Source organism: Sorex araneus, chromosome X, assembly GCF_027595985.1.
Source record: "Sorex araneus isolate mSorAra2 chromosome X, mSorAra2.pri, whole genome shotgun sequence".
NCBI lineage: Eukaryota > Metazoa > Chordata > Mammalia > Eulipotyphla > Soricidae > Sorex > Sorex araneus.
Window position 1 is genome coordinate 268,360,379 of NC_073313.1, and position 27,950 is coordinate 268,388,328.

At 40.3% G+C, this 27,950-nt stretch overlaps 1 protein-coding gene across 1 annotated transcript in view; it reads left to right on the plus strand.

Annotated features, from left to right (window-relative positions):
- UVRAG (UV radiation resistance associated) overlaps positions 1-27,950 on the plus strand; it is a 296,340-nt gene that overhangs the window by 172,141 nt on the left and 96,249 nt on the right. Inside the window, exon 12 of the mRNA XM_004610830.2 lies at positions 561-726. Coding sequence (XP_004610887.2) covers positions 561-726 — 166 coding nt within the window. The remainder of the gene's footprint in view (positions 1-560; positions 727-27,950) is intronic.

Below are 27,950 nucleotides of genomic sequence, written 5' to 3' on the forward strand. Positions count from 1 at the left end.
ATGATTTCTAACTTGGTAGATGACAGCAGAAATCTGGATAGTTTGTTAAAAATGTAATTTTCTCTGACTACTTTGAAAGATACTAATACTTGGCCTTAGGATATATACATATTTTTCAACTGCTTCCACCTAAATTGCAAAATGTATATTAACAGTGTGGGGATTTTGCCATTGACCTTTTTGGTTTTGCTGTTTTAACTACTCTTTCCCAAAATCCTATCTCTAGCTTCACACTATTTATGCAACTCAATATTTATGAGTATTAAGGACACACCCTATAGTGTATATTATGTTCTTATACTTCCCTTTAGGACTAATAATGTTGTACAGTCAACTGCTTATAAAACTATTGATGAATAAAATATATAATGTCAATGCAATATTATGTTGAAACCTCTTTCAAACCATATAATAGACTACAGTATTATTTCTGCCTTTAAAAATACTGGAAAAGAAACTTAATGAATATTTTAGAATACTAATACTTTTAAGATTTATGTGTGTATATATATAAAAGTGAGGTAAATGGTTATTTTTTTTCTCTGCTTTTGAATTTACAGCAAAAGATGATGGAAGCATTGCTGTTGCCCTTGGTTATACTGCACATTTGGTCTCCATGATTTCCTTTTTCCTACAAGTGCCCCTCAGATACCCTATAATTCATAAGGGATCAAGATCAACAATCAAAGATAATATCAATGACAAACTTACTGAAAAGGAGAGAGAGTAAGTATCTTTTTTGAAAAAAATAGTTAAACATTGAATATGAAACAATATACTAAAACTGTAACATGATCTAAGACCAGAGAGTTACTACTGAGATCAAGATGCTTGCCTCATGTGGCAGATCCTATTTTGATCCCTGGTATCATATGATCACCTGAGCAATATCAGGTGTGATCCCTGAGCACAGAGACAGGAGTAAGCCCCAAGCGCCACTAAGTCTGGCACCAGACCACACACACACACACACACACAAATTTTAAGTGTACTCTCAATTGTGACAGGTTTTATATATTCCTTTTCTCCCTGTCTGTTGTTATTTTCTGGCCACACCTGGAAATGCTTAAAGGTTACTTTTGGCTCTGTGCTTTGGGATGCAGGGGATTGAACCCTGGCTGGCCACATGCAAAGCAAGCCCCCTACCCACTGTGCTATATCTCTCCAGTCCTTGAATATCCTTTCTAGAATCTTATATATCTAAAAAGGCATACTTCTAAAAGAAGTATACCTGTTTTTTTTTAATAGAATATAGCAATTCATTTAGCTAATAATGGTTGATTTCTCATAGTTCTTAAAATTGCTAATGATAGTATCAGGGAGATGCATGTGCCCATGGGGTTCAGTCCCCGGAACCACCCGGGTCTCCAACACGGAGGCTGCCAAACACCACAGTGTATGAACAGCATAGCACCTTGGCCTTCATACCAGCCAGAAGGGGCTAGTTGGGGCACCTGAGCACTATTCGCAAGGACCCCCTCATACACACACACCCACACACACACACACACACACACACACACACACACACACACACACACACACACACACAAATGTTAGCCATAGCAAAGTTGGCTCATTTAAATTTAATTTGCTTTTGTATCTTCTACTCTGAAAATATTTATATAGTATCTACTTTTGGTGGGTTTAAATGTTTAAACCCCTTTAAGATTTTTCAAAGACTTATCAGTAGTTTTACTTACTGAAACAGGTACTGCCAGTTTAAAAAAAAAAATCCTGACCAAAGAACAAAAGGGGTGGGTAGTATTGAAAAGTGCTAGACCTATGTAGGACACAATGGAAAAAGTATGCAATACATAAGTTGAAATCACAGGGAGAAGAAACTTTATAGGATAAATGTGAATTTTAAGAAAGATAAAATTTTTCAATATTAATGAAAGATATCCAGCTACAAATTCATCGTGCATTAGCTCTAATATAGCATATATACAAAGCAAACATTTGTAAGAAGTTTATAGTAAAAGAGATAAAAATCACAGCCAAGGTGAAAAATGTAAGTAGTGAAATGTACTGGAGCCAATTTGTTGCCAAGAGAGCAAAAACGAGGTTGAAAACTGATTATTCAATAGAAATGCAGGGCTGGAGCGATAGCACAGTGGGTAGGGCATTTGCCTTGCACGCAGCCTGACCCGGGTTTGATTCCCAGCATCCCATATGGTCCCCTGAGCACCGCCAGGGGTAATTCCTGAGTGCAGAGCCAGGAGTAACCCCTGTGCATCGCCAGGTGTGACCCAAAAAGAAAAAAAAAAAAAAACAATAGAAATGCAGTGTGCCAGAAAGATCGAATGAGAAAGATCGAATTGTAAAATGACCAGGGAAAGAGCTCACAGGTGGGACATGCCTGGGTTTTATCCCAGTGTCATAATGCCCCCTGAGTACTGCCATATTTGGTCTTCACAAGAAAAGTTGTAAAACAATACTGCCAGTATCATAATATTCATATATATTCAAATATATACATTCTAAATATTTATTAGACATATCATTCCTAAGTAAGGCAAATTAAACACATTTCAGAACATTAAAATTGAGAAAATGCATCTCAGCAGTCCTACAATAAAGGGAAATACTGAATGCAGAATAAAATTAATCTCACTCAAATAGCAAAAACAAAATCTTGACTGAAGAACAGGTTAGTAGTTATCAGATGGGAATTGAGGTGGATGAACTAAATCAAAAGGGTCATTTATATGGTGGTGAATGGATGGAAATAAAACTTTTGGGTGATAAATAGAATACAGAATTTGTTGATGTTGATATTTATGTATGCCTGAAACATAGCTATATACAGTGTTACTTTAATTAGAAAAAAAGTTCTGGTCTTTGAACCAAGTAGGAAATTGATAAGCCTTTAGCAGGATTAATTTAGAAACAGAATGTAGGCAAAATAACCTGATAAGGAAAGAATTTTTAAATAGTCATTATTGTTATACATACATTAAAAGTAGAGACTGGAGAAATAGCACAGAAGGCAGTGTGCTTTCGTTGCACGTGACCAGCCTGAGTTCAGCCCCCTGCACCCAGTATGGTCCTCCATGAGCCTGCCAGAAGTGATCCCTGCACTCAGAGCCAGGAAAAAGCCCTGAGCACTGCCAGGTATGCCCCCCCCCAAAAAAAAAGAAAAAAACAGAAAACAAACAAAATGGTATGAACAACTTTATGCTGATATTTTGTTATTCAAATAAACATTAATCAGTGTCACTGTCATCACTGTCATCCCATTGCTCATCGATTTGCTCAAGCGGGCACAGTAACGTCTCCATTGTGAGACTTGTTACTGTTTTTTGGCATATTGAATACGTCACAGGTAGCTTGCCAGGCTCTGCCAGGCGGGCAGGATACTCTAGATAGCTTGCCAGGCTCTCCCAGAGGGACGGAGAAATTGCACCCAGGTCGGCCACGTGTAAGGCAAACACCCTACAGCTGTGCTGTCGCTCCAAACATTAAAAAATTTTAGAAAACCATAACTTTTAAAATAAATATATGGGGGCTGGAGAGTTAGTACAGGGGGTAGGGCACTAGCCTTGCATGCAGCCAACCTGGATTCGATCTCTGGCATCCCATATGGTCCCCTGAGCTGGAATTACTCCTGAGTGCAGAGCCAAGAGTAACCCCTGAGCACCACTGGGTGTACCCCCCCACCCCACCAAAAACGAACATGGAGGGATGGAGAAATAATTCAGGATGGAGCCATGTGGCCAATTCTGGTTCTGTCCCCAGTGGTACCCTCAGCATCACAGGATGCAGCCCTTCCAGGCCCCTTAGCACTCTGGGAGTGGCCAGGATAACCCCTGACACCACAGGTCTCCTGGGTGCCCCTGAGAGCTGCTTGGGAGCCCCCCACCTCCCGAAAATAAAAATTAAAATATGACTGGAGATCAGTAAACAGTACACCTGATGAAATGGATGTCGATATAAATATTCCAGATGTTTTACTCTCCGTCCTTAGTGTCCTGCAGCGTCATCTGGGGAACATTGTTAAATGAGTCCTCATCTCTAGATTCCTAGCTTCTGCCCCAGAAATCTGATTCAGATGAGCAGTCTCAGATATAAAATATTTAAAAATAAGTCTCCTAGAGCCAGAAAGATAGTCCGGCAGACTGAAGCTACACTGGATTTGATTCCCAGCAGCACCGTTCCCCTGCCCCTGTAGCTCCCAAGCACCCACTAGGGAAAACCCTGGCCCTCAGGCTCTGTCCCAACGAGTTTGCCTATTCTGGGTATTTCGTATCAATTTCATCATAGGATCGTGACCTTTTGCTTTAGATCTTATGTTTTCCATGTGTACCCATATCCTGTTCATGGTTTTGGGGTCCCCCTTGGAGATGCTCAGGGCCTTCTTTGGAGCTGGAATTGAACCAGGAGCAGCCACTTGGCTGCACGCTGAACCTCTGTATTATCTCCCCAGCCCCTGCTTTATTCGTGTTAAAATCAGTTGCCCCATGGCCTTTGGGAGACTCATAGGTGATGATTTGATAGTATGATTTATGACATTTTTATTTATGCAGTTTAAAATGCAGTTTTATTTAGGAGAAATAATGAGGAGAAGAGAGATCATGGAAAGATACATTCAGGAGAGACTGTGGCTTCTCCAGAGGGGACAGCCAGGGGTCACCCGTAAAGTAAAAGAGAGGAGTAACACTTCTCAGGGGTCACCCATAAAGTGAAAGAGAGGAGTCGCACTCTCAGGTTGAGCTGTGTGGCAATTCCCAGAACTGGGAAGGCACCGATAGATTTTCAGTGTCTTTATTTATTGTTTTCAATGTATTGAATTACCATGAGGTGCAAAATTATTCATGATTGAGTTTCAGGCACTGTGTCCCCTTTCCTCCTCCAAAGCCCCCATTTTCCCACAAGTCCACCAGCCTGTCTCTATGTCAGGCAATTTTTTTTCCCCCTTTTTTCCTTTTGGGCACTGCAGTTTGTAATACTGCTCAGAGTCCGACTTTACACCTGTAAATGTCCTTATTCCATTAATTTTGGAGTGCTGTGTTTCTATTCTCATATATTCTAATGCTTTCCTCATTGGTCTACTAGTTGCTTAATTATTAGTTTAATTTTTATAAATTGTGAATTTTCTTGATTTCTAACTCTGTTTCATTGTGATGGAGAACACAATTTTATGACTTTAATATTTTAAAATATATTGACATGGGGCTGGAGCAATAGCACAGCGGGTAGGGCGTTTGCCTTGCACGCGGCCGACCCGGGTTCGATTCCCAGCATCCCGTATGGTCCCCTGAGCATCGCCAGGGGCGATTCCTGAGTGCAGAGCCAGGAGTAACCCCTGTGCATTGCCAGGTGTGACCCAAAAAGCAAAAATAAATAAATAAATAAATAAATTTAAAAAAAATAAATAAATAAATAAAATATATTGACATGTATTGAGACCAAACATACGGTCTGTCATGGAGAATGTTGCATATACATATACATTGAGAAGAACGTCTATTCTGCACTAGTTAGATGCTCAGTGTTCCCTGTATGTGTTTGTATGTTTCTAATATTGTCAGATCTTCTGTATACTTAGTGATTTTGTGTTGAGATATTTTATTGTTAAAGATGGAACATCCAGCACTTCAGGACTTTTTGTTTCTATTTTCCCTTTAATTCTTAATTCTATTGATGATTGCTTCGTACATCATTTTTGGGTTGTTATTTTGAGTATTTCTAGTTGCTACTTCCTGATGAATGAACCCTTATCATCAGCATATAATGCCTTTTATAAAAACTTTTGACTTAAAAAGCATTTTGTCTGATGTTAAAATAGACAGCATGGCTCTCTTTTGGTTACTGTGTGGATTGTGAGATTACTCACTGAATTTGCCTTCCGGTTCTATAGGGACTCTATTGATTCTTATATTGTTCCTCTTGACTTCATCCCATAGTTCTCTGACTTGGTGTTCATTTCCTTTCAGACATTTTTTAAAAAATCTTCTGATGTGTTCTAGAGATTACCCGCATTTCATCTTGGAGCTTTTTTGATCTTCTCCTTGGCTGCTGTTATTCTGATCAGGCGTTCTCATGTGTTTTTGTCTCATTAACCTTCGTCTTCATTTCTCTCACTTCTGAGATGCATCATTCTTATTTCTGAGATGTGCTGTTCTTCCTTCTGCTCTCCTCCTTTCCTGTGAAACACCCTCAGCACGGTGTCACTAAAAGTACCCTCTGATGTTGACAGAACTAGTGAGTACTGCTAGAGACTTCCATGTTACTGTTTTAAGTCAGGGAGTTCTACGGTCTTCGCCATTTGTGTTTGCGGTGCTGCTGCTGTGCTGTGAATCCTTATAGTTAGCCCCTTGTAACTATTGGGCCTGAAGCCGCCAGCACTCAGCTGGAAGGGAAGGGAATCTGCCTCTGGGTGGAAAAGGGCCCAGGGTGTCAGCCAGGTGGTTCACCTCACTGAGGGGTGGGCAGAGCCAGGGAGCTTTCGGAGATGTGGACTTGGGGTGCGATGGCGGAGGGGAGGAGTGTCAAATCACCAACTTTTAATTTTTTTTTTTTGCCTTTTTGGGTCACACCTAGTGATGCACAGGGGTTACTCCTGGCTCATGCACTCAGGAATTACTCCTGGCGGTGCATGGGTGACCATATGGGATGCTGGGAATCGAACCCGGGTCAGCCGAGTGCAAGACAAATGCCCTACCCGCTGTGCTATCTCTCCAGCCCCAGATCACCAACTTTTAATAGCACACAAAATTCTTCCCAAATACGCAACACAGAGGCATCTTTCACAGAATTGTTTAGAACATAACATTTTTTTTAGAAAATTTTGATTAAGTTTTTAACATTTTCAAATGTTAAAAAAAGATAAAATGAACCCCTAATCATCAAAGGGTTTTTTTTTTTTGGCCTGTATATTTCTTTATCAAAACTTTTTGTTTTGTGGAAAGGGACATAAAGACATTTTTAAGTGTTTTCACAAATAATATTATGCCTTGTGTACCCATAAACTACTTTTTAGATTATCTGTGTAAATTTTTGTATTTTTGTGCACCTTTAGCTCTTCAGTTCTTTTAATTTTTTTCTTTTTATTTTCTAAAATATATGTATGTATGTATGCATCTATCTATCTATCGTCCATCATCTATCTATCGATCTGTTTTGGTTTGGGGGCCACACATAGCAATGCTAAGGGTTACTCCTGGCTTTGTACCAGGAACCCCTCCTGGCATTGTTCAGGGGACCATATAGGATCCAGAGATCAAACCCAGGTTTGCCTCGTGCAAGGCAAGCACCCTATTCACTATACTATCTCTTAGGCCCTGCTTCTTTTAATTTCCAGTTTGTTAATAAGTTTATTCATAACACATTCCAGCACCACACTCACCACCTGAGTGTCCACTTCCCTCCACCAGTGTCCCAGTATCTCCCAAAATCTTTGAGACTTTTCCTCCCAGGTTTAGGCGATCTGTGGTATGTCTCAGCCTTAATCTTCGTACAAGAAGGATGTGGGTTGTTGGTTTGCTTTATATCTTAATCATTGTTCCCTGCTTTTTATCTCAGTTCTGACTAGCAAAACAAAGACAGGTGCCTGGCATGAGTTCTTCAGATGGCACTTAGATAAGTTAGAACAGGCACACTCTTCTTCAGAGCGAGGTCTGCTCTGCTCTTCTCCTTAAGAGCCAGCGATCAGGGCTCCACGGCAGGAATGCAGCCTGCTCTCTTCAAGGCCTCTGTCAGAGAAGGGCAGGGCGGGATGAAGAACAATGCTGTAAGATTTTCCCCAGATTTTGAATTTCCTTTTTTAACCAACATCTGATCTGTTGTTTCGTTTGCTTATGTCTTTCAGCAGTATGGTTTTTGTTGAAACATTTAGTGTGACATGAGGGGAGAGAAGGAGAAAGTACATGTTCAAGAGCTACAGCTGCTTCTCCAGACTGGAAATAAGCATGGTGCTGGCGAGTTAGTATGGCAGGAGGGACACTTACCTTGCCAGTGGCCCATGAGGGTCTAATCCCCGGCATCCCATATGGTCCCCTGAGCACCACCAGGAGTAATTCCTGAGTGCAAGAGCCAAGAGTAACCCCCAAAGCAAAGCAAAACAAAATGAAAACTGGAGTGGAACTAAGTAAAGAACCAGAGACATGCAAGTGAGAAACGTGTTCAGAGCAGAACACGGCTTGAAGAGCAAGCCTGACCAGTTGTTTTAAACCTTTGATTTTTTCCTAGAGTTTTGGCATAGTTGATTCTGACATTTTGTACTTTGCTTCTCACATTCCCAGTGTTTCTCTGGAAGGCAAGTCCTGGGGTCTGCCTTCTCCACCATTTTCTCTGCTGTTGTCCCATTTGTTTCATGACACAGGATGGATGAAGGAACTTCTGAGTAATTTTTTTTTCTTGGTTTATGTTGGTCCACACTCAACGATGCTCATGGGTACTCCTGACTCCGCACTCAGGTCACTCGTGGCTGGACTCAGGAATTATATGGAGTTCTGGGCTTGAACCCAGGTCGTCTGCTTGCAAGGTAGTACTGGACCTTCTGTGCGAGCGCTCTCATGCCCTTCCAAATGATTTTTGTTTTTTTAATGTAGGAGTACTGCTATTTATTCAGCCATTGATTAAGCTGATTGAATTGGGCATGAACTCCATATTACTTTTTTTTTAACTTTTAAAAAAATTTTTATTTGGGGCACTGGTGAAGGGATGGGTTCTCGAACTTTGGGGGAAACATGAGCACAAAAATGTATAAATCTGTAACTGTACCCTCACGTTGATTCACTAATTAAAAATAAATAATTTATTTTAAAAAAATTTATTTGAATATCTATGAGATAGACCATTATAAACCTGTTCATAATTGGGTTTTAGTTATACAATGATCCAGCACCCATTCCTCCACCAATGCATATTTCTCACCACCAATGTCCCCTGTTTTCTACCACCATCCCCCAGCCCCCTCACCCCACCCTCATTCTCCCTCTATGGGAAGCACTTTCCTTCTCTCTCTCTCTCTCTCTCTCTCTCTCTCTCTCTCTCTCTCTCTCTCTCTCTCTCTCTCTCTCTCTCTCCCTCTCCCTCTTTCCTTTTGTGCATTATGGTTTACAATACAGGTGCTACTAAGAGGTCATGGTGTTTGTTCAGGGTATTCAGTATTTTTTGTTGTGATGAAAAGGCTGGAGTAGCTTTTCATTTGGGTGGCTGCTTTGGGGTGTGGATGTGACTGTGGGTGATTCTGGGAGTACAGGGAGGTTGAGGGGGGTGCGGGGGGTGGGGTGCCGGCGGTAGCCCAGCCCAGCCCAGAGAAAGCCTGGAGATTTCAGTCACAAAACCCACAAACCCGAATTTTCAGCAGATTATGTCTTGGTGAAGTCTGTCCTGAGACGGTGGAATCAGGCTGGGGGTATGGCAGTGATTTTGGATTGTGGAAGCAAGTGGCTTTTGGGGGCTCTGCTTGGGAAGGCATAATCCCAACTCGCCCCCCTCCAATTTACCCCAACCTCGTCAGCCATGTTCGAGTCCAAATTAACTGCAGCTTTTCATCTCTTTCGAGATTTATTTATAGGTTTATAAAATAAGGCCAATAAATGAACTTGTATAGCTAAGTCAGAGGTGGTTTGTGGGTGTGGCCCCCACATACCTAACTTTTGGCCATTTAATTTCTTGGTAAACTCAGCTCCAGGTTGTTGGGATCCATCCAAAGGCACAGTGGCAATTTTGGGGTATCAGGAAGCTAGAAGGCACCATCAGGTTGCTGATGCATTCACCCCACAGGCACAGGTTGACCTGCTGGTAGCACCGTACCCCCTTCTAAATGATTTTAAGCAAGAAAGAGTACCATGACCCAATCTGTATATGACAGAGATTACCATGTAGTTTTTATTTATTTATTTGTTTACTTGGTTTGGGGGCCATACCTAGTGATCCTCAGAGGTTACTCCTGACTCTGCACTCAGGAATTTCTCCTGGCGGTGCCTGGGGGACCATACAGGGTGCCAGGGATCAAACCCATATTGGTTGCACACTTTAGTGTATGAAGGGGCAGTTTAACAGGTGGGCAACTCCAGAGTCCCAGCATGAGCATTAGCAATGAATTATTGATGAATTGGTTTCCTTAGCAACCTGGGAAGGCTAGTAACATTTTATCTGATGGCTACTTCTTTCCTTTGGCAACCTAATGAACCACAGAAATTGCCTTTTTTATGAAAGAATTATATATTATCTATCTTTCCCTTTATGCTTAAAAATGTGTCATATTTCATTGATTCTTACAAATACTTTTGACATTTTAATGTTGCTAAGAATGAGATACATCTAGTTAATGGAATGTCATGATAACTTTTATATCAGTGTTTTAGAAGTTGATGTATTTGAAGACTAGTGCTCTCTTTGATTATTATGAGTGCAAATAGTTTAGGTTTTATACACTATAATGAAGCATTATATCCATTTACGTAAAGCATTTCAAATTCTTTCTGGGACAATGTGCATGTCTAAGTAAATATGTAATAAAATGCATGTATTGGTTATGTTTATTTATTGAATCAGCCTCTAAGTTATCTGGATTTATTCTTAGCAGTCAAAAGAGCAGCTTAAATTTGGTTTTCTATTATATGTGTCAACTTTGATGTAAACCTTTCCATGGTTTTAGGTGGAATCAGGTCTGCATGGCATATGGAAACTAGGAATTGAGTGACTCATTGGCCGAATTATACTTAATGCAATAGGTCTAGGAATGCTCAGCCCTACCTGCTCTGATTACCTGCTCATCTGACTATTGGCATGTAAGATACTTGACTTCAAAGCTCTCTCCAGCCTGTTTTACTGAAGGAAACGAGCCTACTTCTCTCCTTTGTCTGGCTTATTTGAAACACGGGTCTGGACTGATGCCTTGCTCGAGCCATTCGTTGTGCACCTGCACACTGTAAAGGGGAACTCTGAAATCTTTGCTGCATTTCATTTTGAGGCTCAGACCACAAAACACGAAGGAATGTAACTAGAGTCCAGCTGTGAGCCCCCTCCTGTTTCTTTTTTTCATTGAGAACTGAAAAGTAATTTTTAAAGTGAGTTTGGAAAAGAAACGTATCAGTCATTGTTATTTGTGCTACTTAACTGTTGGACGATATATTCAGAGTGGTTTAGTGAATGAGCATTAAGCTAACACTTGACTGTTAAAAGCATATTTTTTAAAAATCCTCAAAAGATAGCTGAAGTCTTTCATTTTACTCGAAGAAAGAGAAGCTTCTAAGAGGTGGTCGCATTGGTAAGTGCTTTAGAAACTGTCTGGCCAGTCCAAAACAAGGCTTTTACAAATTTCTGAAAGATGGTCAGCCATTTTTCTGTAGTGGATTTATTGAAGCCTAGAGAAATGCTAATGTTACTTTTTACATTTCCTTGATCTTTTTTAAATAGTTCATTTTAATGGAAGATCTTGACTAAAACCTGAGAAAGTACTTTTTAAAAAAATGAAAAAGCCAAGCACCTTATTTCTATTAGAGACAGAAATTCTAGACTACAAAGAAGTGATGTTCAGAATCAGATAATATTCAGCCTAGGCAGATCTGTATTTTGTCGTTGTTTTCAGTTGGTTGGTGGAGGCGAGCCATCCAGGCAGTGCCCAGAAGGTCTGGGGACTAGTCCCAGGAATCCTCATCTTACTTTTGACTTAGTAACACAGTGCCAGGACCCCAGGATGCCCTTCAGTCAGTGGGGTTGGGAGGGTCCCCTGTGCCATAGCTTATATAACGTTTAAGGCTTTCTAATAGTGACCCAAGCCCTAGAATGCTGTTTTAATGCTGACTAGTCATAAGGTTATGGTTATGAGTATTTGTATATGCAGACAGCTCCCAAATCTGGAATCCTTTACTTTTCTTGTAGCCATGTTGGCATATATAAGGGTTAATGGGTCTTCCTCCTTTAGCTAACATGTGTGCATTTTGCCAGTGGGAAAGAATCGGAAACTTTTTTGAGCCTGCTGATTTCTTACCTCTTTATTCCTTCAGCTCACCTCTAGACTGAACACGGATTTGTTGTACAAACTAACAGTGCCTCCCTGAAGCAATTGGAATCCCTTGACCATTATTTATATAAATAGCAAGTTCTGTTGCACTAGTGACGGGCACCTGGGGGCTCCATTGGTGTAAAGCTTCTATTGAAAACATACACATTTCCAGACTCAGGGTTTTCAGACTCTGCAATTCTGACTTTTCTTTTCTCTTAGTACCTTTTTTTTTTTTTTTGGTTTTGGGTCACACCTGGCGATGCACAGGGGTTACTCCTGGTTCTGCACTCAGGAATTACTCCTGGCAGTGCTCAGGGGACCATATGGGATGCTGGGATTTGAACCCAGGTCGGCCGCGTGCAAGGCAAACGCCCTATCCGCTGTGCTATCACTCCAGCCCCCTTTTCTCTTAGTACCTTTTTCAGGCATACTCATACACCTGTTGACAGCCTCTTCTATTAAGAATTATAGATTCTGCCCTATAAAAATCTTCAGCTTCTGTTTAATAATCAATCAAACTCTCTTAATGCAGAGAGTTCCAAAATGGTTGGAGTGTCCACTAAATTAGCATCTGTTTGCTTTCATGGAATCTGATTAAATCTTATGGCCTCCTTCCAGAAGTGGGAGCTTTTTGTGTTGTGTTGAGACTTAAGTGCTGTGGCTTTAAGTTTCAATTCTTCTGCTATTTATTCTATAAATTACAGCATTTGCTAAAAACCCTTCATCTTCATTTACTTACAGGGTGTTTCTCAGATGCTGACATTTTAGAGCATTTAGAAACCCAGATCTCAAGCCTGTTTTGGAATAGAATTGGAAGTGAAATAAAACCCATGCAGGATTGTAGATTACTATGTGTTAGAAGCAGGAAGAATGTTATTAGGTCATTGATTCAGACTTTCATTCAGCAAATGGAGAAACAGGTTGAAAAATGAGACAAGGTCATCCAACTTAACTAAGCATTCTCTTCGATACGACCCACTAAGGAAAGGAAGCCAGGAGATGATGTACTGATTATAAGAGTGACGCTGTGGGCGGGTGCAGGGGTAATACTTGGCCATGCTCAGGGTGGTCATTTCTGACCGTGCTATGCCAGTGTTCAAACCCAGGCTTCCTTCATGCAAGTGTGCCTCAGCGCATTGAGCTCTCTCTCTGGCCTCTAAGTGTGATAATTTTTTTTAATGTTTTTTGCTTGTCTGTTTTGGGGAAACATCCAGAGATGTCCTGGGGTTATTCGTGACCATGCACTCAGGAATTTCTTCCTGGTAGGGCTAGAAAGACCCTATGGGATGCCAGGGATCAAACCTGGGTTGGCTGTGTGCAAGGTAAATGGCCTATCTGCTGTACTCTCTGGCCCCAGTGTGAAACCTGTAAGCAAGCATACAGGAGATGGTAATATGTATACCAGAATGGGAATGAATATAAAATTAAATACCCCCTTCCTTGAATTCAGGGAAGCTCTTGCTGATAAACACCTGGTATAAATCCCTGTATATTAATGTCACAATGGCACATTCCCACTGAAAAGGTTACATTTGGTGCTTCTCTGAAAGTTCTTTGCAAAATGCCTCTCCTTCCTTGCTTCAGTTTATTTAAACTTGTTGGAGTTATCTGGTTTGGGTTTTCAGTAAGTTTTTTGGCAATATGTTGGCTTTACTTCAATCATGGGTGGCTGTGGAAATGTCCTCTCTGGGTCTTGGTCCTCTTGACCTCGAGCTAAGGCACTAGTTATTGTGAGAATTAAATGAAACAGCTCTGAGTATTGCTGCTTCTTCTGTGTACACAGAGCTTTGCAATTCAAATTCCAGGCAGCCTTATCATTTTCTATTGATGCTAGAAGGGAGGACCTAAGGAAAGGTTAAGGAGGATTAAAAGTGCAAACGGGGGCCAGAAGGACTGGTCCACAGTTAGACGCTTGTCTCACATGTTGCGGGGAGAAGGCAGTTCAGATAGAGTAGGATAGAGAGGAAGATCACTGTAACAGTGGTAGTTGAAAATGATCACTTGGTAAGAACTGCGTGTTGAAAGCAGATAAAGGACCAAACATGATAACCTTTCAGTATCTGTATTGCAGAGAGAGAGAGCAAGGGATGAGAGGGGGGGGAGGGGAGAAGAGAGAGAGAGAGATCTGCCATAGAGCGAGGCTGCCTGAGGAAGAGTGTGAGAGGGTAACTGGGGACATTGGTGGTGGGAAGTGTATACTGGTGAAGGGACATTGTATGACTGAAGCCCAATCATGAACAGCTTTGTAACTGTGTACCTCATGGTGATTCAGTAAAAGTTCTTTTTTAAAAGGTGCAACCCAGTGGCATATGCTGGTTTAATGGAATGTATAGGGTTTTTTTCTGTAGTGGTCAGTATTGCCCCCTGGGGCCCTCAGACTATGGGGTGAAGGGGAACCTCAGGTCCTGTGGAGGGGTGCGTTTTTGTTTGTTTGCACAGAGGTACATTTCCAGGGAGACACTGAGAATCTACCGGATTTCTCCCCCATGAAAAAATGGGTGGTAGGGCAGCTTAGCTTGGGAACCTCTTTGCTAGTCAGTGGCATAAACGTGGAGAAGAGTGCGGGAGGGAAAAAATGTTGCAATTTTGAAAGCTCATCCCCTTTCAGCTACTCAAGAAATTCCCTGCCTAAGATCCACTGGTGTGTGAAGCATGAATCTGTCTTGGCAGTTATGGGATAGTAAATACTGAAGGCCTTCCTCCTAGAAGGAATGTAGAACATGTTCAAAGTAAATAGTTCCCAGCCCAGTCGGCTACTTGCTTTGCAGTTCGACCCCTTTTCCCTCTCAGTTTATAACCTTTGGCCAAGCTTGTCTTACGAACACGTGACTTTATGCCCCACCTTATGCTCTTTGCCCTGGCCTTTCTGCGTATCTGGCATCTCATTCCTAGAGTCAGAATTACCACTGGACTTAAGGCTCTGAGACTTTCCTCTAAGTATCTAAACTTTTCATCACAGATTCTTAATTTCCTGTAGTTTGATTTATATTCACAGTCTTTTGTGATCCTATGAACAATAATTCTCTATGTAATATTTAAAAAAGGAAGTCTATGGGGGGGGCAGGGTGCAAAATGATAGTACGGCAGGTAAGGCACTTGTCTTGCGCACAGCCGACCAGGATTTAATTCCCCTGTGACCGTATTGTCCCCCAAGCCCATCAGGAGTGATCCCTGAGCGCAGAGCCAAGAGTGACTCCTGAGATTGCCTGGTGTGGCCCCCCCAAAACAAAACAAAAGAAAAATGAAGTGTTTAGAGAGAGGGATCATTCGACTGAGCACATGCTTTGCCCGGGGAAGGCCAAGCCTTGACCCCTGGCACCAGGCGCTGCTCTGAGCACCAACCTGGGCAACCTCCATGCACAGAGCCAGGTGTCGCCCCAGGGCACCACTGGGACTGGCCAAAGAACAATGCAGAAGCATGCTTAAATGTACTCTCATCCTTAACAACCCAGGGAGGCTAGTGATGTGTTAGTTATTTGCCTTACTCTTGTTTGAAATATTTTCAGTATAGAAATGGCATCTTAAATTGGTTTTAAACTTACCTCATTGCCATGCAGAGCCCATGTATGGTGTGGACACTCAATAAATATTGAGTGGAATTAGGAGAGCAAAAGAGATGTTCAGTTTTTGCAAATGCTATTAGGTAACCGGACACTCCACACTACAGTTCATAGTTTTAACTCTCGAAGCTCTGGCCAAGACAATCATTGTTTCACATGGTCCCGTAGGACCATGGCATGCTATTAACTTCTGTGCCTGTTGTAATCTAACACACAGGCAGCAGTCCTGATGGGGTGTTCAGGAGTGAGAGCAAAGAGTATGTTTTAAAATGAGTATTCCCCATGGCAATTCAGGCAGGAGAGATCAACAAAATAAAAATGCAGAAGGCGGTGGTTGCTGGGTGAGACAGGAAATGAACACCTTGTGAAGATCAGGCATTCCATTGAGAGAGGGGAAACATGGAAAATGAGTCCAAAGTCATTTTGCAACTATTTCTTCGCTGACACTTGGAAGCATATTGTTGTGTGTGTTGTTTTTAATGAAGTGTGCTTTTATAGTGCTGATGTTAGTATCTGCATGAGGAAATCTTCTCTAGTGTTATTGTCATCTCAACTTTCTGCAACCATCGAAATTAAAATACAGTAATGTAATGGGACAGTGGGGTAGAAAGGAAAACCAGATGACTCTGGCGTGTGGCCCCAACTTGAACTTGCTGCTTTTCTGGTTTGTGCTCCAATCAGAACAGAGGTTCAATGGAACGCTTGGGGTGGAGTGGGGGAATAATGTGTGCATGTCATAGTGCGGTGTGTCATAGGTTAAAGATGGTCATATTGCTAGAAAATGTGAGATTAGTGTTTCTCACTGAGACATCACAGAGCATGAGCGGCTTTCCTGTCCACGGCTGGCCTTGTCCATCCTGTCCATGTATGTATATGTAGTGCTAGGATACGAGTTCATCTTTGGGTACTGATAAGAAATAATCGGGTTTTTCTTTAAATAAATAAAACCATTGGCATTACATTGAACAGTTCCAGGAACCTCTAACACCTCTCTTTCCTTTTATTTCTGTTATATTTGGTTGTTTTAATCAACACACAGTGAGAGGATAATTTTATCAGTCTAGAGAATTTAGAGTAGATGACTTGTGGATCCTGTGTTTTCTCTGGGGGATAAAAATGAATGGAAAGAGCAAAAAAATGTTTTTAGGTCAAAGTGAAATTAGGCATCTTTTAATAATAGTTCTCTAGGTAGTTTCCTAAGGATAATAGTTCTAAAAAAACAAATTTTTGTCATCATTTTAACCAAATCATTCTGTTGACTACCAACTTTTTCTACCTCTCTCCTGTAATAATTTCCTATAAATTAAGATAATGAGCTGTAACTTGGCAGGGTTGTTTTAACCACATTTTCTGGAGCTCCAGAGCTGTTCCTCATCTCTGCTATGTGGATGCAGCATGGAGGAACGGGAGCTATCTCTCTAGGCGTGTTCGGGGACTGTGTGGGGTCATTGGTCAGGGACAGTGACCAAACCTAGGGGGCTCAGCCTTTGGAACTCTCTCTCCAGCCTGAAATATAACTTCTACATTAGATTAAATGATCAGCTGCTTTTTATATAGCGCTTTTCTTTTATTCCTTGAAATGAAAAACTGATATGATAGTTAATCCATATATAGTAAAATCACAGAAGTTTGTTATATTACACCAAAGGATTATATTATAGCAAAATCAACCCTATACTGAGGACCAGAATGCATTAGTCACTGCATCACATGTTGGTGTGCTATAAAACCACCCAGATGCTTCGGAGTCTCAGGGATAGGAAAAGGATCAGCAGACTGTGCTACTCGGCATGGTGCTGGGGGGCGGGGGCAGGGGGAGCTTTTAAACATATAAGCCACCTAGAGAGAAAGAGGGCTAGAGTCAACTAGCAGAAAGATGCATTGATGGGAGACAGGATTTGTCCCTTTCTGTGTATGACCAGAGCATTCAGTTCCTCATCTTGCCTAATAAGTAACTTCACTTTAAGTTATTCAGTTTCATTTTAGGCATAAAAAAAAGGAAAATAAGGTTATAGTTAACAATTAACTCTGTATTTGCTTGCTTTTTTTCTCATTATTAGCACCAGGTTAATGTGAATGGTTACTTTTTCTTCTAATTTATATTTTCATAGACCCCTTCTTGTTTTTTGAATGATTTTAAATTTTCAATCATATTTTTCAAGCCTTCCTTTTGAAGAAATTTTGATAGTGTCTAGAATTTTCAGTGCTACCTATTTATGTCATTGGAAGCTTAAAATAAAAATCAAAACCCTTCCCATGCTGCTTGTAGTAACCCCCAATAATATAAATGATGACTCCCAGGTCTAGAGTATAGAGACGCTAGTGATGAAATACTAGAAGTGTTAACTCTATTTAGTTATAGGAATTTACTGCTAAAAGTTAATTAAATAGACCAATAAACAACCAGAGCATTTTATTATTCAATAATAATATATATATTACATTGGAAAGCTAATGAGAAGTGCCAGTTCTCTTCAAATTTGATTGACATCTGCACTAAAACTTTTAAGTGTGTACATGACAAATTAATTTATTGAAGCGAGTTCTATCGTAAGATATTCCATGCAGGCAATATTTATTTTTGAGTATGCAGTAGCATAATTTTGTCATTTCTGGCTTTAAATTTTTACTTACTAGAGGAAAAACATTTTAGAAGTCACCTCTTAATACTGAATTTGGTAAAAGGTGTTCCGTGTGTGATGTATAAAATTTTTCTTTTAGTATTTCTAGTACCTACATTATTTGTGCTTTCTGCATTAATCGCAAATCAGAATGGGACATTCATAACTGTTTTAAAAGAAATTTGGTATAAAGCATGTTTTTCCTTACTGATTTCTAGAAAATACATAGGCATTCATTCTAAGTAGCCACAGATTGGTAATATTTAATTGAAGGACACTTTTCCGTATTTTTTGTTAAAATCTCTAGAGCACAATATGAACTGACTTTATGCTTGATGTTCTTACAAAACAGATACAAACTAGGAAGGTGAGCATATTTTAAGTATTTTATAATTTGAGTGAGAAAGAAACATTTTTTCCCTCCCCTCCTCTCCATCTCCTTCCCTCCTTTTCCTTCCTACCTTCTTTGTTCCTTACTTTTTAAATTGTGTGCTACACCAGGCAATGGTTAGGGGTTACTCCTGGCTCTGCACTCAAGAGTTATTCCTGGTGGTGCTCGGGAGACCATATGGAATGCTGGGGATTGAACTCTGGTTCAAGCAAGGTAAACACCCTACCTGCTGTCCTATCACTCCAGCCTGAGAAACATTATTTCCTATTAATGCTTATTTCATGCTGCTTTTTTTAAAAAAGCACTTCTTTTCTTATTTAGTGTGACCTTGTCTTGTAATTAGTTCATTAGACAACACATTTGAGGTCAAGAAAGACAACTTTGAGAAGAGAGAAGGTTAATTGATCAATATTTTGAGACCAGTCTGAAAAGTCATTTTCTCAGGACTGGACTTTATTTTTCAAAAAGTCATATTGATGGAAATAATCATTTTGGACAGGAATTGAGTAAAGGGATATACCTGATAACTCTCAGCTTTCAGTATCTGTATTGCAAACCATAAGGCCCAAAAGAAGAGAGAGAAGGAGAGAGGAAGAAAAGGAGGGGGAGGAGAGAGAGAGAGAGAGAGAGAGAGAGAGAGAGAGAGAGAGAGAGAGAGAGAGAGAGGGCAGACGTAGGGAAACTCAGGACATCAGTAGTGGGAAATGTACACTGGTGAAGGGATGGGTATTGTATGACTGAAACCCAATCATGAACAATTTTGTAACTATGTATTTCACTGTGATTCAATTTAAAATAAATAAAATAAAAGGTCATAATGGAACAGAGAAAATATATTGATAGTTAAAAACTCATAAGAGGGCTGGAGTGATGGTATAAAAGTTAAGGCAAGTGCATGTTCATATCTTGCATGTGGCCAACGCTGGCCTGATCTCTGGCACCATGTAGTCCCCCAATTATGAAAGGATTGTTAACAATGTTGGTTCTTCCAGTCCATGAACATGGAATGTTAGGACCAACTTTTAAAACTTAGATATAAGCCAGGGATAGGCCCTGGCTCCTGAGCCCCACTGGGCATTCCTCATAGCAGCATAAGCACCACAGCAGCAAAAGGCTAGAAAATTAGATAGAATAGATTCTCCCTTTATTTTTATTTTTTGAAATGTAACAAAGTGATTCTAAATAAATTGGGGAAACGAACCGGATTTGTTTCCAAAGTATGGCAAAATTGATATCTAAAAAAACACTGAAATACAGGATTTTTTAAGATAGTAAGGAGTAGTTGTTTTCAAAAGTAGTTGTTTTAGTATGTTTAGATAAAGGAATGTTCTTAACATACTAAAGGGAAGTCATCGAACTACAGCAAGCATTAGACTTCTGGCAAAACTTTGTAAGTATTCTTGTTAAAGTCAGAAAATAGATGAGGACGCTAGGTACTATCTTAACTATAAATCTTGTATTTGAGCTGCTAGAGAATGAGAGAATGTATAAAAAGGAGAAGAAGTATACATATTTGAAATCAAGGGACAAAATTCACTTTTGGAGAGAATGTTACATAGAAAATGAGAGGGAACCTGCACACTATTACAAAACATATCTCATTTGCTGAATAGAAGATGAAATGAGAATAAAGGAAATTTTAAACACCACATAACCAAATAGAAAGGAACACAATAATAAAAGGTGTGGCATACCTTTATGTTTCCAATAGACAGTGGTTATCAGAGATGTAAAAGTTGTGAATATGTGGACTGTTTGCACATGTATATCTGACTTTATACATCTTATAATACTCTGATTTATTTTCACAATGTTTTACTGTTTTTCTAGAAGTGGGGGCTATACAGCAGAATGGTGGGATAAGTGCTTTTATACAGGTCCCAGGGCCACACACAAACACTCAATTTTTCCTCCTTTAAGATTGTTTCTGAGTATGCAATAATATCTTAGAGTACATTGTAAATTAATTTTCCTCTATGTACTTTTATCAAGTGCTCTGTCAGATAGAAAAATTTTGATCCATATTTGCAAATTACAGTGCTCAATCTGCATCAAAGCATTAGAAGTATATGACTTGGTTTGAATACTGCAAATATTGGGCCAGGGAGATAGCCCAAAGATCTTGTGTACCAGTCGTGTATGTGAAGGCCCCCGATTTGATCCCTGGCACCACCAGTTCCCCCAGCACCACTGTACACATGTGACCCTGGCAGCCTCCCACCATATCATCAGGGCCCGAGCAATGAACCTATAGGCCACACAGTCAGGCCAGTGTTGCTGGGAGTCACTGAGCCCCCTAGGCAGGGACTCAGGGTGCCAAGGGTAAATGCAAGTGTTGGACTGAGGATCTGCGCTGTGGCAGGTTGCACGTGTGACGCCCTGGGTCCAATCCCTAGACAGGCCGCTCCCTGCCCCCCACCCCCATACAAAGCCAGTGTTAAAATGGAAATACGGAGACACCATCAAGTAACCGACTAGGCAGGAAGTTGCGTGAACATGGGGATCATGAACATTATGGTAACCCTACAGAGGTTGCCCAACAGCTTTGTGAAACACAGCTGAATGAAATATCAGAAATTTGTTTGGCTCAAAATAAATGGGACACCTAAATATTTTGGGAGATTTTTAGTTGTTTTTCTAGAACCCGTGGGGAGCCTCTTCTGCCACAATTTAATAAACTATTTTTTTATGTTATTGAGTGAAAACTTTAGCACATAAATAGTAGAGCTAGAGGGGGAGGGAGAGGGAGAGGGGTTAGATAGGAAGAAAGAGTTCGGTTATAAAGGGATTCGTTTCAGGAATGAGATCTTACACAGCCGTGGGGAGTGCCGGGGAAGAGTCCAAGGGGGAGTTGGGGACCATGCATGGAAAAGTCACTACGCAGCATCAGAAGCTCTGGTGCAGGTGGACGTAACTCAGGCAAAGAGGCGGGGCTCAAGATCAGCCCAGCTTCTTAGTGGAACCCCAAAGGAGAGCAGGTGCAGACATCCATGGAAGACTGTTGCCACCACATCTGGTAGTGACCCAGGAGTAACTGTCAGCAAAGGGAAACTAGAATTAGATGCAGAACAGGAGCACAAAGGCTGGGCAGGTCCACTCGCAGACACCCAGGTGGCGCTCGGCGCTCTCTCTCTCTCTCTCTCTCTCTCTCTCTCTCTCTCTCTCTCTCTCTCTCTCTCTCTCTCCCCGCCCCCCTCCTCTCTCTCTCTCTCTCCTCTCTCCTTTCCTCCCCTCCCCACACCTTACCATCTCTCTGTTCTGTGCCCTACCCTCTGTACCATCTCTCTGGCCTGTGATAGCTGTCTCTTACGGCGTTGAATGTCTATTAATTTCCCCAATATTTTTGCTGCTTCACTCAGTCTTCCATATCTTAAGTGAATTTAGCCAATGTTTAACTCTAGACTGGATCCATATAGCAGTCACTTTCTGAAAAACAGTTCCAGCTGAGCACATTGAAATGGTAAAAACCCACAATAGATATGTGTAAGCCCTGTCCTCTATTCTAGGAATATAAATATTAATAGTAATAGTAGTCAGTCATAAAATTATAAACTCACAAAATTGCTCTTGCTATGTTTCAGACACTTTTTAAATTGTGTACATATATATTCATTGTTAATAAATTCAGTATGAGTAATGCCGTTATTACATCTCTTATTGATGCATAAACAGAGAGGTCAGAAAATTTACTCTCAAGATTGCATACATCTTATTCTCTCTGGTATTCATTGGCAAAAAACTTGGCACAGTCTACTAAAATGAGGACATATTTAGAAACTATATCAGTATACTAAAGAATCATGCTTAAAGGAAGGCATATAAAGATATTAAATAACATTTCATTTTTCCATCTCTCTGTTCTGTGCCCTACCTAACTAAATAACATTTCATCTTACCATGGGGAAAATAACACAAAAAGCAATATTGCCTAAATCCCTGAAGAGTAAGAAGTATCAGAAATAAAATTTGAAATAACCATATGATAAACTGAGTTCGAAGGATTGCATTTACATATAGCACATATCACATACACATACACATATTACATACACATATCAGCAAAAATAACTAAGTTAGTAAATAAAAGCTCTCTAACAACAATATTGGGTAAAAAAAAGTGAGTTAAAGCGTGCTCTTGGTCTATTACTTTATTTCACTGTTTCTCCCCTTCCTTTGTGTTTTGATGATGACTGGGGGCACACACCAGTTGTAGTGCTTGTATATCTGCGGTGTGTCACGTCACATACTTGAATCTTGATTCTCAGACACGCTTGGCTGCAGTGTGGTGGAGATGACACACTTGGTTGTCATGAAGGACCCGGCCAGCAGCACCTCTGAGACGGCCGTCAGGGAGATGGGATAGTGCAGGGGGTGGAGGTCTCTCCAGCCTCGCTAGCACGGCATGTGTGCACTCTACCGAAGGGCCATCTGCAGCCAAGCATTTGTGTATTAAAAGTAGAAAAACATGATATACACAAACATTCACAGACTTAAAAAGCTAGTGACATATTGCAGAGGCTCTGGCATCTACAGTTGGTTATCTATCCATAGCCATTCTTGGCTTCCTGTTGTTATTTTTCTTCTCATTCACTATATGCAAGGTGGACCTCTGAACCAAAGAAATATCCACAGTTTTTCTTTCTTAGTTGTTTTTGTCATCTTTATTTTATTTTTTTTTCGTCTTTGTAAAAAAATTTTTTATTAAATCACCATAAGATCACAGTTACAAAATTATTAATGATTTGGTTTCAGTCATACAATGTTCCAGCGCCCAACCTTCACCAGTGTACATTTCCCATCACCAACGTCCCATTTCCCTCCCTCCTGCTTCTCTCTCTATGTCTCTCTTTCTGTGTCTCTCTCTCCGTCTCTCTCTCCCCACCCGTCTCCCCTGCCCCCCCTTAAGATTTATGATTTGCAATACAGTTACTGAAAAGGTTATCATGTATGTCCCTTTATCTCCTTTCAACACTCACCTCTTGTCCAGAGTGATTATTTCTAACTATGATTGCTATAGTGGTCCCTTCTCTGTCCTAACTGCCCCTAACCTCTCTGCCACTTTTGGCAAACTTCCTACCATGGACCATTCTTCTCAGCCCTTGTTTCTACTATTCTTGGGTATTAGTCTCATACTCTGGGTTGGTTTTTTTTTTTAATTTCACAGATGACAGCAGTCATTCTATATCCCTCTTCCTCTGACTCATTTTACTCAGCATGATACTTCCATGTCCAGCCATTTATTAGCAAATTTCATGGCTTCATTTTTCCTGGTGACTGCATAGTGTTTTATTGTGTAGATGTACCATATTTTCTTCATCCAATCATCTGTTCTCAGGCCCTTGGGTTCTTTCCAGATTCTGGCTATTCCACTGTTACCTTTCCCCATCCATTGAATCCCACTCTGCCTACAGTGGTTGGTTCCAGGGTAGATTGGGTGACAGTTCTAGCCCCTTCTGTGGGTGTTTCTGAGAATACATATGTGTATATATATATATATATATATATATATATATATATATACACACCTCGGAGAGCCCAGCAAGCTACCAAGAGTATCCCGCCTGTGTGCTGTTTGGGCAGAGCCTGGAAAGCTACCCATGGTGTATTTGATATGCCAAAAACAGTAACGATAGGTCCCATTCCCCTGACCCTGAAAGAGCCTCCAGTTGTTGGGAAAGACAAGTAAGGAGAGGCTGCTTAAATCTCAGGGCTGGGAGGAATAGAGACCTTACTGGTGCCCGCTCGAGTAAATCGATGAACAACAGGATGACAGTGATACAGTGATATATATATATGTATATATATAATATACATATTCTCTAAAGTTTACATTTTAAATTATGTCATCTTCAGCATTGTATCCAAATAATATTACACTATTATTTGAGAATATATGTATTAATAATATATATGAAATGTATGTGTATGTGTGTGTATATATGTACATATGTATGTATGTATATATGTATATATATATATATGTATATATCTCCTTTCCTTCACTTCATGTTGCTGTGAAGACCTGGGCTGAACACGCACTTGGCTGTGCTGGCACACTTGCTTGTGGTGCGCACCAGAGTTGCGTGTCTACTGTAGTACTTGCACACCCAGCCATGGCACTTGCCCAGGTCTCTCCCACTTTTTTCGTTGTGCTGCTGGCACCAGCACTTGGCAGGTGTTGCTGTGCCAGCAGCTTAGTACACATGCCCACTAAGGGTTACACATCTGAGCATGGTGACCACACTTTTCAAAAAGTTACAGTGCTCAGGGTGGTTGTACACTCTAGTTGTATCACCACATACACACATGCACCTGGCCACGGTGCACCTGGGAGAACACACACAGTGTGCTTGCCCAGTAGACACATTGGGACTATTTGTGTTCCTTGGATGTGGATCCAGGGATCAAACTTGAGGCCTCACGTTTAGAAGGCAGAAGCCTTTACCATTCTACCATGCCTAGGTCCCCTTCCCCCGGGAATGGTTTTATTCCTTCAGACAGACACAACTGGGGTGCTATAGTTGTTGATCTGAACACTGCTTTCAGCAAGATCCTTCTGTGAGAATTCAGTGGGTTTTCATTTATCTGTATGTTTACATATACATGATAAACACACGTCTGTGAGACAGGAGAGTGAATAATCTGTCATCTTCTGCTCTCTATTTTCTATACAGTGAGATCTAGATGTGCAGCAACTGTTTCATGACCATGAATGAACCTGAACCAATCATCTAAGGATGAAAGATAATCCTTTGCCTGGATACAGTTATTAAGTTTCTGAGTCAGTACTGGAGGAAGCTTTCTCACTCTTACTTTTTTGGTTTTTTTCTTTCAGTTTTGGGGGTCACACCTGGCAATACTCAGGGGCTACTCCTGACTCTATGCTCAGGATAAATTCCTGGAAAGCTCAGGGAACCTTATGGGGTGTTGGAGATTGAACCTGGGTTAGCTGCATGCAAGGCAAATGCCCTATATGCTGTGTTATTGATCCAGCCCTTACTTTTTATTTGGTTTTTGTTGTTGTTCTTTAGACCATACCCAGTGATGCTCATGGGTTACTCCTGGTTCTTCAGTCAGAAATTATTAACCCTGACTGTGCTTGAGGGACCATATGAGATGCTAAGTATCGAACCTGGTCAGCCACATATAAGACAAATACCATACCCTCTGTATTATCACTCTGACCCTCATTCTTTTTTAAATCTGCTGATTTGTGTCTCCTGACATTCGATACTTGGTCAGAAATGAGGCGAAACTAGGGGAGGTAGTTAAGGTGGGGAACAAAGAGGGTTCACATTATCTGTAATCTTTTCCTAAGTGTGCAAAACTTGCTAAGTTCAGATAGGTATATAGGATTTTTTTTTTTTGCTCATCATTCTCTTAATTTTAAAATAGCATGAAAAACGAACAGGATGAACGAGAATGCCAGATGAGTTGTGTAAACATCAAGAACAAAGATGTGGGAATGATTTTTGTAGGTTGAAGGGCAACTGGGAAATATTTCTCTGCAAATTAATCAAGAACTAATTTGTTTATATTCTATTAATAAATACTTCCTGAACATTTTCTGTTTGTAAGCTATTGTGACATTCAGTTTATGGCTTGTTTTTGCAATCACAACTTTTATATTACTATTTTTAAAAGAGCATCCTAGTTTGTTGATACATGTCTTTAGTTTTCTATGAAACGATAGAATTTTTTCTTTTTTAATTTTTTTTTTAATTTGGGTTACATCTGATGGTGCTCAGGGATCACTCTTGGTGGTACTGTTGATTGAACCAGGCTTAGCTACATGTATGGGAAGGACCATAACCCGCTAACTCTCTCTTCAGCCCAGAGATATGCCTGTGTGTGTGATGCTGTAGATGGACCATGGGCCTCAACGTGGAAGGGAGTGATGTGCTGCCGAGCTGCTTCTCTAAGTCTACATTTTAAATTAGGTCGTCTCCAGCATTGTATCCAAACTTAATGGCTTAATGGAGAACTCATAAGAACTTTTTTTTTTTGCACGAGTTTTAAACATGTTTATCCCATCCTTTCACTAAGTAAAATTCACAGAACAAAGAATTCCTTACTCTGGAGGAATAAACAGAATTCTGACTCCTAGATTTTAGGGTTTTTTTAGGATATTTATGTACATGTGGCTCTGGGATACAGTAATTTGGAGGGAGCCCATGGCAGTAAGTCTGGACTTGAGTGAGAGGCCTGAGTCCGCAGCCTCGCTCTCCTCCGCTCACCCTCACCTTGGGCAAGTCATTTTCCGAGCTTCAATTTAAGGAAATCGTATCAGTTGGGGTTTGTGTGTATGTAATGGAAACCTTAAATTAACAATGACTTAAACATATAAACTTTTATTATCACACATAAAAACCCAGGGCTCAGTAATCCAGGGCTGGAATGTCAGGTCCATAAATGCTTCAGAAAATACAGACTTCTTCATGCTCTCTGCTCTGCAATTCCTAGGGTATGGCTCTGCTCCAAGATAGTGGATGGAGAGTCATTTTTTATTCAAGCAGCAGGAAAATGGGTGCTCATCCTTCCTGCAAAGACTTTTTCACACTCTGCAATGCACCCATAAGAAACTGAGCAATGCATTTCTTTCTGGTAGACTACTAAACTTTAAGGGTTATGTTAAATGTTGAAAAAGTGAATTGAGCATAGCAGTCTTTGACATCGGGTTGTATTAAAAAAATTAAGTGATACATGAAAAACACAGCATTAGACTGCAATTAAAAAATAACATAAGCTGTATCTTAATCATTGGTAATAAAGTTAAAACTTTTAACTGAACTTCCAGAAAGAGTGAAATTGATAGATAGGCTAATTTATTTAACTGCATCAGGAGGGAATTTTTCAGGGAATCAGGGAATGAATTAGTGAGAAGTATATTAATTTAGCAAATGAAAAAAACTAGATGGTTATTAATTTCAGAAAAAAAGTTGTAAAATAATATACAGTGCTTTAAGTAATAAATCAAGTCAAGTAATAATTGCATTTTTATAATCCTATGATGTATATTGATTTACCCAAAACTTATTGGTGTTATGAAAAGAATAGAGAAGGGAAAGTGGGTATTAGAGAAGGAGATGGGAAAGTGGTATGTAAGACAGCTTAATCCTGCTTCCCCCAGTAGGTAGTTCATAAGTTATTTTTAGAACTAAAGAATCAAAAAGCAGGACTCTAAGGATATTAATTAGATATATGTCGGGTAAATGCCAAGGGACAGGGAAAGGCAACTTAAAATATTGTAGATAATTGGTTCTGCAGTCCAGGAATTGAGGCAAAGTTCAGGTACTAGCTAATAAACACGAAACTATTTTTATTGTCATGTCTGTAGAACAGTTTGACTGTTTAAACCATGTGCATGTTATTTTGATCAAAATAAAGATTAATTTTTGGGTGCTTCATATATTTGT